Source organism: Myiozetetes cayanensis, unplaced genomic scaffold (genome assembly GCF_022539395.1).
Source record: "Myiozetetes cayanensis isolate MyiCay16 unplaced genomic scaffold, myiCay2020 scf2-11, whole genome shotgun sequence".
In the NCBI taxonomy this organism is placed as follows: domain Eukaryota; kingdom Metazoa; phylum Chordata; class Aves; order Passeriformes; family Tyrannidae; genus Myiozetetes; species Myiozetetes cayanensis.
The window spans coordinates 19,068,353-19,083,075 of record NW_026087411.1 but is presented as its reverse complement, the minus strand read 5'-3'; the positions used below and the strand labels follow the sequence as shown (position 1 = coordinate 19,083,075).

At 43.0% G+C, this 14,723-nt stretch overlaps 1 protein-coding gene across 2 annotated transcripts in view; it reads right to left on the bottom strand.

Moving 5' to 3' along the window:
• Nucleotides 1–8,565, bottom strand: part of PPP1R21 (protein phosphatase 1 regulatory subunit 21) — a 35,394-nt gene extending 26,829 nt beyond the window's left edge. The window contains exons 1-6 of one of the 2 annotated variants that reach the window (XM_050316693.1): nt 8,398–8,565; nt 5,697–5,765; nt 5,163–5,309; nt 3,157–3,258; nt 2,306–2,470; nt 2,147–2,205 (exon numbers count right to left, since the gene is read on the bottom strand). In XM_050316693.1, the coding sequence (XP_050172650.1) occupies nt 2,147–2,205; nt 2,306–2,470; nt 3,157–3,258; nt 5,163–5,309; nt 5,697–5,765; nt 8,398–8,460 (605 nt within the window). In that variant the 5' untranslated portion in view covers nt 8,461–8,565. Of the gene's footprint in view, nt 1–2,146; nt 2,206–2,305; nt 2,471–3,156; nt 3,259–5,162; nt 5,310–5,696; nt 5,766–6,464; nt 6,694–8,397 lie in introns of those variants that run through there. The other variant, XM_050316694.1, reaches the window with a different exon arrangement.
• Nucleotides 8,566–14,723: the final 6,158 nt, after the last annotated feature.

Genomic DNA, 14,723 nt, shown 5'->3' with positions numbered 1-14,723 from the left:
AATGCAATAAACTTGTAAATCAGAAGTTCCATTCTTGAGAAGCTCAACTTACTTCAGAGTTAAAATTCACCTTGTTTTCCTGTTCTGCAAATATTATATAAACTATAGGAAAGCATTCTTTTCTATTAGAATTTGAGGGGGAATGTAAAAGGGCCTTCAAATTAAGTTACTATATATCACACATGGTATTCTGATATGCAGGTAATGAGTTGTCAATAATTCAGTTAACTATGTCACATCACTATTTGAAATACATAACAAGCTCTTTAAAATCCCGTATTTAAACATTGCTATGATACAGCCTCTTCTGACAAGACTTGGCAATTATGCTTCTGATGCATTCTAAAGTGATTTTTCTCTAGATCTGCTTCACTTGCATTTGACTGTGTATGTAGATGTGAATCTAAGTAATTACGACTACTAAGATAATTAGATTCCTGAGATGAAGAGTAACATATCCCAGCATTATACACATATTTCAACAAAGATCACTGCATATTGATTCAGACCAAATTCCACACCTTACCCAACTTAGGTCCCCAAACTCTTCACTGTTTTGCTTCCCATTTGACATCTAGAACTCCTGCACATATAGTGGAGGGTGGAGGGGGAAGGTGTCAAAGTGACAGTTTTTTTCCTTTTCTACAACATTTGATACACAGAAATTTATCAGGACTAACAAGGAAAAATAATCCAAAATAGACAAGCAAGATAGGAAGAAACTAGCCAATAAGTAGCTCATGGACATTAACAAACATTTTTCTTGGAAAGCAGCTCCAAAATTGCATAGAAACGGTACAGCAGGTACTGCAGTAGCGTTGGGTATGATAGAAAATAAAGACAAACTGCAAATGTACAGATGTTTCCTTTTTGTACTATAAAGGAATGATAAACAAGTAGTTTGATATGTTTTGTTTTACATTCTGCCCTTAAATCTTCAAGGTATGCAGGTTGTCAAGTCTCATATGCCCTGGCTTTTCTGAAGAAATAGGGGGTGTCAGAGGCAAATGGATCTCTTCCTCTGAAAGAGTGGGGAAAACAGAAGAGCAGTATTCTCAGAGACATACTCTGTCATGTGCTCAATAGATACTGATTTCAGTATTTAAAATTAAGAAGTGTCAGGTTTTATTATTTTTAAAAGCTTCTCTTCTTAAATAGTAGGACAATTTCTTACAATGACATTAATTACCCAGTCATCATAGAATGTGATAGACAAGGTCTGAGCTGAATAGTTGCAGATTAAGACTACAGTTTTTCAAACACCACAAAAAAAGCAAACAGTAGCAAAACACAGCTTTCATCCTCTTTCACAAGTGATTTTTAGTGAAACCCTGACCTGTATTACAGGAGAGTTATTGAATTCAAGTATATTCGGATTTATCAAAATAATTAAAATATATACTTCAAGGTTACCAGGTGGAAGAAGGAACTCTGCATCTGAAAATTCACTATGCATCTTACTCATTAAAGAACTATACTGCACATATAAAATGCACCTTAAACATGAACTTCAGAGAAATGCACCCTAATTTGATTTGGTCCACAGTCCTCAACTTCCCATTTTCTACAACTTGTGTTCAATACAATGAAAGTATTCCAAAACTAACAATACCATTCTTCAAAAAAACCTTTCTAATATTCTAGCTGAGAATGTTATGCCCAAAACAGAAGCAATTCTTCAAAAAGCTTTTGCATTGGAGGGGGATTTTTTAAATCTTTTCAGTCAGTTATATCAGTGTACCTTAATCAAGCTTTGTTTTTAGGAGCAGTTTTTACAAACTCACAGATCTGTGTTTCATTCAAGTTCTTTACTTTCTATAGCTTTCCAATACAAATAAATTTGTCAAGCTTTCATCAACATCCCTGCTACTTAAAGCAGCACAGAGACAAAACTGGTACTACTGAAAGTAAAATTTGTAGAATGGTCTCGTTCCATACACAGATAAAGAAAAAGGGGTTTGACCTGCACAGGTCAGGCTTGTCTTCATACTATCATTTGAGTTTTATCAAAGTATTTTTTTCTTCCCCTTTCTTTAAAGGTATTATTAAAATGATTAAAAATAATTACTACTAATAATAACCTAGTTAATGTTTTACAGCAAGTATTTTTTTCAATCAAATTTTCATATTAAATAAAAACACTTACCATTCTTCAGTTCGAAGCCTACAGTCCTTAGCTTCTCTTTCTAGTGTCTGAGACTTGATCTTTATGCAAGAAGATAATCTCACAATGTAAGTACTGACATAGCAAGACATTGCATTTCAAAACTTTTCAAACTTGCAAGTAAGAGGAAAAGCTCCTTACTTCTAATTTGGCTTTATCATTCTGCAGCTTTTCTATGGCATCTGTGTATTTCTTTGTTAAACTGTCCACCACAGCTTGGTGCTGGGCAGCATCAGTTTCCAAAACCTCAAGTCTACTTCTCAGCTCCGCTTCTAAACGTTTGTGCTGCTCATCCGCTTCAAAGAACTAAAGGAAGAAAAGGAAAGCTCTTAAGAAATCTTCATGTTATTATTGAATCCTGTGAGTTACACCAACCTCATTAGCCAGTTCAGGTTAACAATTGCTAGTTCTCAGACAAACAGAAATTTTAGTTTATTTACTTAGAAAAGATTCAGGAACAAAGTACTTTATTAAAAACAAGTTTTGTAGTACTACCAAGGACTCCTTAAATATATTGCTGACTAATAGCAGACACCTGAAAAATTGAACTTGAGCCACAAGGTTTTTTTCAAGTTTTCTAAACTGAAATGCATTCCATTTTGGTAAAGTAATTTCTGACTTAATTACAGCAACATGCAGAAAACATCTTCAACTTTAAAGCAATTCTGAAACAGTTAGTGAATTAATAATGAATTTCCACCCAGTACCAGCCTATTTTCAGTACAGTAGCTGTGACCAAAAAGTTAAAAATCTAAGTGAGAAAATACGTATTATGTGAATGACTCCACATACTGTCTTAAGAATATGTAGTCAAAATACTTTTTTATTTGCCCAGTGAACACCTTTATAAAAAAGTTATCTGATCTAATCTACTGTTTTGCATACAACTAAGCCTCTAAACACACTAGTTTTCAGACAGCATTTTACTTTCCCTGTCTTTGTGTCACCAGTTTTCTGATCGAAAAAAGAAGGCTAAAAAAAGTTTCGCTCACCAGTATATGTAGTCGTTCATTCTCTTCTATTTTCTTCTGAAGATCTTCATTGAAGACACTTTTCTGTTCTTGACTCAACTGAGATGAGGATTCTACACTTTTCTAGAAGAAAGAAAATACCCTCATTGTCTCTGGGGACATCCCAAAGCCCATCCCCAGGTACGTGAGAACATTCCCACCGCTAATTCCCAAAAGAGGCACATGAGCACATATCCTGCCTCCATTGACTACTATACCAAAAGGTAGGCATGTTGGCCACAGCACAAGCCTGAAAGCAGCACTCTTCCTTCACACTGTTGTTACTGTACAGTGGTACAACACTGACCTGTGACAGCCCCTACTCAGATGTCACATTCACACAACGAAACCAGTCCTACAGGCAGCTGCTCACCTGAATTCACTGGAATCCTGCACAGTTCCATGCAGCCAGTAACACAAAACCCTATGCACAGAGGCTCATTTGGTTGGGCAGCTGTGGGTAAGGCACATCTGCCCCCAGCCAGCCAGGCTGGTCTCAGCAGGCTACAGCAGAAGGTGGCACTGGAAAGCACAGGGTCTTCCCAGCCCACCAACTACCCTGAGAATACAGACATCTCTCTGACAACTGTCTCCTCATTTTTCACCCATTTAATCCAAAAGACTCAGAGACCACCAGTGAATCCCATGTTTACCACACTGATGAAGGACGGTAGCATCATCACCAAAAAAAGAAAGACTCTTCACATTTAAACTTAACATCAAACTTCAAGTGCTCAGGACAGACAGGTCAGCTAAGCCACATCTGCATTTGATGCCAGCCTGTGAACTACACCTGAGATATGGGCACATGTTCTCCTCCTTCTACCAGCAGAGCACTTTGACACAGATATATCTATCTGAATCTTAATCTAATTAATTTTAGATGCAATTTACATGGTCTCCTGATGACAAGTCACCAAAGTAAGGGTGATATGGAGTTTAGTATGTAAGTACGTGGTGGGACCCTGTAGGTAAAACTAAAGGGAACATATTTAAAAGATAGTACACTTCTTTTTAAATAAATAAATAAATAAATAAATGAAGCTGTGCATTCTGACAGTTGAAAGAAACTCAGTGGCAAAGGTTTGTAAAGCTACTCAAGACAGGGTGACGTTCTTCAACATTTGGAAACACATCTAGTGAAACAATGATTTACATAATATGAAACAAAAGAACTGAAGGGTCAAACTACATTTAGAAGAATGACCTATTATGGTGCATGAATAATGCAGTCAGAAGTACACTGTGCCTGTCAAGGAATTGGAGAGCAGAAAAATGGACAAGAGTTTAGGGAAAAAGTAAGGAAGTTATAATATATTACTAATAAGCTGAAAGATTTCTTTAATGTCAGGTTTGATAGCTTCAGCATATTGAGAGCTAACCAAAAAGAAAAGATGACAGTAATTAAGAGGGGTTTCCTCATAAGGAAGGTAGCAAGAGGTGCTTGACAACTACTTAAGTCCAAGCACACCACCCCTGGAATTGTGCTGTTACCTACAGAAGGCACAGCTGATCTTAGAATATGGTATTACCAGGTTTAATCAGCAAGCACTTTGGCAGAGAAAGATCACAGTACTGAAATTTTTCTGTTATTCTGAAATACATAAGGAACACTAGCTAAAAATTGAGATTTCAGAGCACCTGACAAGATTCACAAGCTACAACCACAGACTGAAGAGTTAATCATCAACATCAAAATTACAAAGCAAGGAGGTGGGTATATGAAATGAGGAGTGGTCAGCTTTCTTCATAGCAGTTGACTGATCACAGAGCTCCAATATATTTCCCAGCTGTTTGAACACTTAATAAATATCCAAAAAGGGATATAGTAATTCGGTATCAGATGACAGACTAGAAGAACAGAGAACTACTTAGCACATACTATATGCATTAATGCCTGGTTTATAGGTATTTTAACTAAAGGATAAGGCATTGACAGGTGAGGAACAAACACCTGCTAAGCAAGTTTTTTTGCCTTTAGCACATACCTTGCTCTTTTTGCCCCTGGCTTCACTTAATGCAAGTTCATCCTGAAGTAACTCCACCCGTTTGGCAAGCTGCTGATTTCTAAAGGTCAAGCTGTCCATTTCTTGTTGCAGCTTTCTCAGTGATTGATCCTTCATCTTCAGTTGCTCCTGAACGAACAAGAAATTTAATTTTAAAACTTCCACACTCACTTTTAATAAGTAGCATCACATTAAAAAAGAGAACAAATTATAAAAAGAGGCAAAAAAGTATAATTTTTAAACTGAAAAACAGATTTCACTTCCCTGAGCTGCCCACAGATCACATTCAAGTAGGTACTTCATTCTATAGGCTAATCATCAAGAAGCAACCTTCCAGTTTTACAAAGTCAGCACTTACAGAGAACTATGAAGACTAGCTGCTAAACAGAAATTCTTCTACTAAATCAAGGTCCTTCTTTATTCTCTTAATTACAGTAATTTTGAGTAAAAAGTACTCCTGTTTACCTATTTTGTCACAGCCTCATACATCTGACATGAGCAGGTTTTAGAGATTACCTTCAGTGAAGCCGAGTTTGCTTGCTCATCTACAACTCCTTTTTTCAGTACTTGGTTCTGAGCTCGAAGCTGAAAAATAAGAGATGCCAGTAACTATGCAAGACAATGGAATAAATAAGAGCACCGTGTTCTCCCAGAAGACCACCAGATATGAATGCTTTTTCAAGTATTCTTTTCAGGTAGATAGCAGTGGTACCAGGTTGGAAAAAAACTATCCAATTCATATCCTTAATTGCTGAGAAACAGGAAGTTACTTTACCACTTGAATATTTTGGTCAAATAGACCATAATTCTTATTTAATAAATACCTTTGAAGACTAGTAACTTAAATATAGTGAAAACTTGAAGAACAGTGAATAAATATGAAAACGTTGCAACGTCTTCCCTGACTACTCAAGTTCTTGGTAACATTCAGCGCTATTCCTGTCTCTCCCCTCCCAAAACTGTTCATAACCAGTTCTGGAACATAAGCAGGGCTCAGAAAGTCAATGTCTGTATCAATTCAAGAGGAGCTTCACAATTCACAATACTCTAACGCAAAAATACTTACTACCTTTGGCAGCAGATCATCCAGAGATGATCTGCCCGACAGATGATGAGCCTGACATGAAAATGCATAAAAAGCATAGAAAGAAAAGCCCTCTAAGACTTATTTATATATTCCACAAATCTGAGCTAAAATCACTACAGTGAAAAGTGATACTCGAGAAATCTATTTCCCAGTCACTTCACAGAGTACCTCTACCCTGCAGCAATGAGGATACCCACAGTTCCATCTTCCCATTCCTTGATAATTGCTTGATTCTTGGTATCTTCAATGGCAGTTTGTATTCATTTGACATGTCTGAGTCCAGCTGTTGCAGATATAAATTAAAAGCGTTTGTATAGTGTTTGGGAATATCCCTGTCAGATGCATAACAGGCAAGAGTCAATGCAAAACAGCAATGGCTGATGGTTTCAGTCTGATGACTGAGTGTATTTGAAAGGTCAGAGCTCAGCTGGCACTGCCAGGCACAGGCCTTTCCCCTGTACTATTCCCACTGTGCTGCTCAGGCATCACAAAGGCAAGAGAAGAAACTGCCAAGAGCACCACAGAAAGAATTCCAAGCACAGGGTTTCCCCTAGCAAGAAAAAGCAGTGCAGTAGTTTTCCACACCCGTTTTTCTGCCACAGCTACTAACATAGGACCACGTCAGGTGCAGTGGATGAATCCTTCACAGATATCCCAGCTGAAGGGTGACCCCCCACAGGCTGCCACAAACTGAAAGAGCCTTTTCACTGCTCCTTCATGAGAACTGCAGGAGAGAGCCTGGAGCTCCAACTTGTGTGTTTTCAGAGTCTCTTCTTCACCTCATCCTTCTCCTGGACTGCTCTGTGAACTGGGAGGGAAAGCAATCCAGTGGCAGGTACTTTCCTTGGCACTCCTTGAATCTGTCAAGCTCCTTCCAACTTTACAAGGCAAACAGCTTCCCAAGGCTACTCTCAGTTTCCACCTGCACACAACAAGCAGCCAACTGAACAACTGACCGTGTACACACAGAGAAGAGGTGTCTGCAGAGGGGACTCCCACGACGACCCGCATTGCACAAGAAGTGGGATGAGATGGAAAAAGTAGTTTGCGCAAAGAACCAGCAAAACATCCCAGGCTGAGAAGAGCATGATGAAGGTCAAAAAGTTTTTTGGATGTGCCATGATACTAAAAGAAAGAGGATCCAGCAGCTGGAACATTTATATAGTCAGAAGTCCACATTTTGAAGTTTCATTCAGGAATCAAGCAGCAAAATCCCTCAATTACCTTATCCTCAGCCACCTTTAATTTCCAAGGCATAGCAGACCCCACTGTATAAAGCAACGAGAAATAGGAACTCTGGGACCAACAAAGGCCCACAGTGAATTCAGTTTTCTTAAAATGATTTTGTGGAAACATTAGGAAAAAAGGTATCTGTGAGCAATTTAGACTGGATACAGGGGGTTTTAACAGCATTTTCAAGAAGAATAGTATTTAAAGACACACGGTTCTGTGGCATATATAGCCAAGCGCCTTGTGCCAATCCCTCTGATGCTGGACTACACAATGATGCTTTCCTCCCCGAGGCTGTTGAAGGACCGTGCCATTCAAAACCATCTCCTCTTCCTTTTAGTGAATGAAGAGCTCCACTATTTTAAAAAGTATCTCAGGCACCTTGGAAAGGAAAGGCATTCTCCACCACGGGCTGCAAGTCTGTGCAAACACTGTGCTAAGCGGCACCAGAAAGAGTCACCTGGGGCAGAGGAACAGGTACAGGTGTGGAATCCGGTACCCTCACTTCCAAGACACTGCAAACACCACCGACACCGCCGAACTCCCATCACAGCCAACTCGCACGGGTGAGATACAAGACCAAGACCGAACCTGGCACCCGACTGGGAAGTGCAGAGCAAGGGAAAACACGGCCAGTTTCGCTTCCCTAGCATAGCCGAGCCCGCTCTTTGTATTCCAGGACGTCCTGCAGACGAGGCCGCTCCGCTCCTCGCCGCGTTCCCCGGGCACCGGCAAACCCAAACCCTGCCCCATGCGGGTCCGCCCCCGCCTCACCCCCGGGAGGCGCCTCTGGGCCCCAAACCCCCCGCGCTGCCACGGGAACCAGCGCCGAGGGCTCCGGGCCCTCGGGCAGGGCGGCACCACCGGGGCAGCCCCGTGGCGGGCTCCGCTGCCTCGTACCTTGGAGTACTCCTGGGCCAGCTTCTGGTACTTGCCCTGCAGCTCCGCCGCGCCTGCCGCCATCCCCGCCGCCGTGGGTCCGCTGGGCTGGGCTCGGCCCGGCTCGGTTCAGAAAGGCCGGGCTGGGCTGGGCCGGGTTTGGTTGGGCCGGGCTGGGCTGGGCTGGGCCGGTCTCGGCTCGGCTGGGCCGGCCCCGCCGCACGCCCGCCAATGGGCAGACGCACTTCCGGGTTCAGGCGGTGAGAGAGCGCGATGACGTCATCACGCCGAGAGAGAGGGGGCGGAGCTTTTCACCCCACCGGCGCCGCCGCCATCTTGACGCAACTTCCAAGAGATGGCGGCGCGGAGGGAGGCGGGGCCGCGCGCGGCCGGGTCACGTGACGCCGCGAGGCGCCCCCCGTTGCCATGGCAACGAACCTCCCCGCCCGAAACGCTCGGCCCTGGGGCGGGAGTGGGGGTTTATGTCGCGACTGTCGCGACGCGGGGAACGGCGGGCAGCGCTCCGGTGCTGCCCCGCCGTCCCTGCACGAGCGCCGTGCCGGGGCTGGTCTCGCGGGTCCCCGGCCTGGGTAGCGCTGTCGCCAGGGGGAGCCCCGGGCTGAGCACCGCGGGCTCGAAGCACAGACACCCGCGGGCACGGGAAACGCACGGGGAGGCCACACCTTGAATATTGTGTTCAGTTCTGGGCCCCTCAGTTCAGGAGAGACACTGAGGTGCTGGAACAGGTCCAGAGAAGAGTAACCAGGCTGGTGAAGGGACTTGAGAACAAGTCCTGTGAGGAGAGGCTGAGGGAGCTGGGGTTGTTCAGTCTGTAGAAGAGGAGGCTCAGGGGTGACCTCATCACTCTCTACAACTACCTGAGAGGAGGTTGTAGCCAGGTGCGGGTTGGTCTCTTCTCCCAGGCAATCAGCAGTAGGACAAGAGGGCACGGGCTTAAGCTCTGCCAGGGGAGGTTTAGTTTGGATATTAGAAAGAAGTTCTTTACAGAGAGCGTGATCAGGCATTGGAATGGCCTGCCCAGAGAGGTGGTGGATTCTCCGTCCCTGGAGGTTTTTAAGATGAGGCTGGATGTGGCACTGAGTGCCATGATCCAGTAATCACAGTGGGGTTGGATCAAGGGTTGGACTTGATGATCTTGAAGGTCTCTTCCAACCCAGTTAATTCTATGATTCTGTGAAATGAGACAAAAGGCAGTCGAGGCACCGCTCGTGGCTCGCAGTACATGTCGGTCCAGAGCTTTGCTCTTCCTACACCGTTCAGCCCTCACATCCTTGTTGGAGGAGATACTGCATATATGCATTTTGTCCCAGTGAAGGGAACTCGGGCAGTCCTGTGTCACTGCAGTGCCCTTGGTTTGCTCCCGAGGTGCAGGGGCTCAATTCCACAGTCTCAGGGATCGCTGAGAGTGGATCTGTCAACACATTTAAATTCCTCAAAGGCGGCTGTTAAGAGGACGGTGCCAGACTTTTTTTTGGTGGTCCCCAGTGAGGGGTGGAGGAGCAATGGCCATAGACTAAAACACAAGGAGTTCCACCTCAGCACGAGGAAGAACTTTTTCAGTTGAGGGTGGCAGAGCACTGGGACAGGCTACCCAGGGAGGTCACGGATCTCCCTCTCTAGAGACATTCAGAACCCACCTGGATGCATCTCCGTGTCACCTTCTCCAGGTGACCCTGCCTTGGCAGGTGTTGGACTGGATGATCTCCAGAGGCACCTTCCAACCCTAAAGATTCCGTGATTTGGAGCACCCTGTGTTTTATGGGGAGGGGGTGTCCTTCTCTGATGCCTCCACATGCAGGACTTTCAGAGCCACCTTTGATGGCTCCAGCATTCAGCCATCCTCCTTCAGAGACTGCTGAGGCTCTGTTAATTATCTTCTCTTTGCTTCTTCTTTATCCTCAGATTTGCCAAACATTTAAATGTGCATATGCCGTCAGCACTCCTCGAGCAGAAACTGAAAATATCATAACAGGTGTATTTGGTCCTTCCAGATACTCAGCCAATGCAGGATTTTGTTTCTGAAAATGACTGGAAACAGATGTGTAAGGAAAATAATAAGGCAAAAATGTGATGAGATTTCACCAGCTGAGCATCTGGTGATTTGCAGGTTAAGGGCTTCCTGGTCTAGGATAGAGATGTAACAGCAAATTATTATTTTTGTTCAGTTTCCATGGTATCATTTTTTCCACTTGATTTCAGCACAGCGTCTTCACAGCCCTTCCTCAGTAGTGGGTAGTGCTAGAGGCGCCTAAATCATCATTTTCTTACCTCCTTTTGTCTTTCTTCCCCTTTAAGTAGGAGTAGATAGTAGGTGCCTGTAATGGAAGCTAATCTTTTTCCTTAGGCTTGAGGCTTTGATGGTGTGTGTGCTATTCTTCTGCTTATCGCAGTAGTGGAGTTGGCAAGCCCTAAATATGATATGGTGACCAGATTAGTAAATATGTTTGTATCTCCACGGGAAGTCTTACTGTTGGAGGACATGTTGCTGATCCATATTGCCAACAACAGCACTGCGCATTTTTAGGAAGTCTGAAAGGGGAAATAAGCAAAACAAATATTGTCATTACTCATCTACTTGACCAGAAGAGCTTAAATAGCAATACTGGAATAAGAAATCAGAAAGCTCTAGTTTTTAACAATTACAGCCACAATATACTACTTCTTCCACTCCATTTTGCATTCCCTACAGAAGTTCTTAGCAAAGTAAATGGAGTTTGGAATTGTTGTTCATTACATCGGGATTAACAGCAGCATGCCTTCCATGGTATGTCCTTACATGTAGTAAATTACATGCAGTAAATTTTATACTGGACAATTATTAAAAGCCTTTACAATTGATTCCAACCTGTATTTTTAGGTTTGCATTTTCTAGGGTGTGTCTTTCATGGAATGTTACGTTGAAATACTTGGAACATACTTTGCAAGACACCATACTCCTGTTTGTGCTGCATTCAAAGATGCTTCTGTGATACAATTTTATCCTTCTGTGTGGTGCAGTGGATGCTGGCAGAGAGGTTTCACAGCTGAAAGCTGGGAGAGAGAGAGCTCAGAGAATTACAGCGCCTAGTTGTAGCAGAATGAATTGCTTTCCCACTGACAACAACAGTGTTTCTGACTGGGCAGCGAGCATTCAGAGTGGAGGAGCACAGAATTTACTTGCCTGCATCCCTCCAGAGTGGCAAGATCTAAGTGTACATTATATACAGCGTTTATCATAGGAGGTAGTGCCAGTTTCTTAAAACACAAGTGAATGGAGTGAATCAAAAACTGTGTGCTTTTATTGCTTTAGGGCTGAGAGCTGACTGTGGGATTTTTAGGCTTATCAGAACAGCTCTACCTCAGTGCATTTAAGCATCAGGCCAGCCTCTGGTATTTTAAAGTGGTACTGCCTCTTGCCCAGTTTCTCATGGATCCTGGAGTCCCTATAATGCTAGGAACATGCAGTGTTGTAATTTATCACTGCTCTATGGTGCTACTTGGTGAACAGCTTCAGACAAAGCTCCCCAAACATACAGGTGACAGAAGTTATGTGGCTTGTTTGCTGCTGGGGTTTTTTTAACTTTATCACAGGAAATTCTCAGATTCGTCCTTTTGATTTGCCGTTGCAGCTGCAGTGGTACTTCCCCAAACTTCAGCTGTGAAAAAATGTCTTTCTTTTTCTGTTTCCTCGCAAGCACGTTCTTAATTCTCCTCTCTCCCTGGAGGTCAAGGTTATCCAGGCTCTGGCTCTCAGAACCACAAGGCACATGTGGCAGCTGCCGGTGTCATAGGGAATGACTCACTGATTGCAAAGGACTGACCCTGGTGGCAAAAGTTCGGAGAGAGAGAGGTCATGGGAGTGGAATGCCAGGCAGTGTCGGGTGTTTGCCACAGGACCCCCAAAGCACCACCTTCTGCAAACCCACCCACGTGAATATAAGCACAGGTGATGGCAGCAGAACTTAATGCAAGCTGAAACATGATGTGTCAAGCAAAGAAATCCCTTTCACAAGGGTCATGGCAGTTTTGTTTGTCCTGTTGGTTTTCATGAGGGAGAACGGAGAGCAAAGGGTAGGCAGTGTAACAGAGGCTGTGCTTTCCTTCTGTATGTGCTCAGCAGCTACTATAATGGGTGTTGAATTTTAGATGATGTTTCAAGACAGCTAATTTATTTAAGAATTACAGTGCTTGTTTCAAAATGCCCTATTTTCAAGCTCGTTTATCCTCTCTTCCCTGCTCAAACAGTGCCTCCCCCTCTGTCCGATTAGTCAGAACTTGTGTCACAGACACTGTGAATAGGTGCAGGTAAAGAAATAAACAAAGAATAATATTTCAAATTATCCAGAATGTTTCCTATGTTTCCTATGCTTTGCAAAAATAAACTCCATTGTCATCACTTACATGCTTACAAGTATTCACAACAAAAGGGTTTCTAAGAGACAAAAATTCAAAAATGATTGGAAGGGAGCCATCTTCAGTCATCAGACTATCACAGGCAGCACATAAACCACATCCTCGGAAGCTGCAAACACCCTAAACTGGTGTTTTGTTTCTGTTATCGTAGCAACGGCAAGTACGAACAGCAGGATATGTGCTCACAATACAGGCTCGTTATTTCTCATGGTGACTCTGTAACAAACTGCTTGTTATATATAACCTTTCACCTCTTCAAAGTCTGATTGTGCTGATAAAATAAAAAAAAAAAAAGCCAAGTACTAAAAAAAAAAAAATTATATGCATGTAGAGATATGCACTTCACAGAAGAGTTTATTTTAATAATTATTATGGTCATTGTCATAATTTCAGTATTTCCACAGCAGTTAAAAATAGAAATGAGAACAAGTCTTTCTCACGTCCCTTCCCAGCCCATAGGATAAATAGCTTGAGTCATCTATAGGGTGTGTGCAAGGCCGAGGGAGCGGTGCCTTTGTACAGTAAGAAATTGCTGAGAACGAGAAGATGGAAAAACTGAGCTGGCAGCTGCCTGTGATAAGTCAGAGCTGAATTTTGCAGCTCACGTTCCACTTGGGCACAACCCGTACCAGCCCTGCGTGCAACAGCGTCTGTACCTGCACAGCAAATCCTCACTGATACTCACTCCATAAAACAGCAGAACAGCTAAACAGCTAAAGTAACAGCTAAAAAGGTTTGATTCCTACTTTTGTTTCTGAATGCAGAATTGCCCCTCTTCCGGGGAAATTAAACATCTTCCCCAGCTCTGCCATCTTTTGTTGAAGGTCTACACATCATCTACAGCCTCATTCCTTGATTTTCTTCACACTTGCAGGAGCCATGGCTGAGAAACCTTGGCCCAGCTCAAACTGCCTGCACTCAGATTCCACGGTCTTGCACGTTTGCTGGAGAAAGAAAAATAAAAGCCATATACATTAAATTCTGAGAGACAAATTGCCTGATTTCATAGAGAAAGACAGAAGACTGAATTGAGGAGCATTGTGAAGATTGTACAGTGAGAAGTGGATGCTCTTTCACATACACCAGTTGTGGACACAGACCTGTAAGCCTTGGAAAGAAGTCCCAAGTCACCCATGCAAGTAACATCCACAAAAAACAGGGGCTGTTACCTGAAGCAAAGGTGACGTGGTTTTGTCTTGATTTTCTCATCTCCAGAGACAGGCACATGAGCAGAGAAAGGAGAGAGATCTGAAAGATTTGCCAGTAGTTTAGGAAACATTTTTACCTATTACCATTCATGATTTTTTTTTTTTTTAATTTTTAAAAATATCGTGGAGCCTCTGGAAATAATTTGGGCTAAAGGCAGGTCTTTGATGTGTAAAGACTGTCATGGAAAAAGAAGAGGGATGGAGGAGATGTGGGCAGGGTTCCTCACTGACAGAGCACAGGGAGAAGCCACACCACCACAAAGGAGACAGTGATAAATAGTTATTTGTACAGCACCAGCCCGGTGGGAAAGGGAACGGGAAGCAGTGGACGGGAAATGCTTGAGGAGGATTGAAAGGCAGAAGGGGAGTATTCCAATCAAATGGACTACTGGAAAAAGTGCCTTGTTGGGGACAGGTTTGTCTTAGTGGATTAGTATGAACCGGGAAGGAGAAACAGCATGAGGAGCAACACAGTGTTCATTTTGAATCCTAACAATGGGAGGAGGAAGAATCTTAGGGGGTATTATGAGGCTGAAATAAACTATATTAATTTTTTTAAGACTATGAATACTCTAATTTATTTTTTTTTATTATGCTGCATTTTGGGGTAAGGGGAATTGTGCAGTTCTCAGTGTTTTGTTTGGGGTTTTGTTTTGTTTTGTGTTTTTTTGTGGTTATGATACTGACCAGTACAAGCAGAGTTATTTCAGCTGAGTGAGATATCAC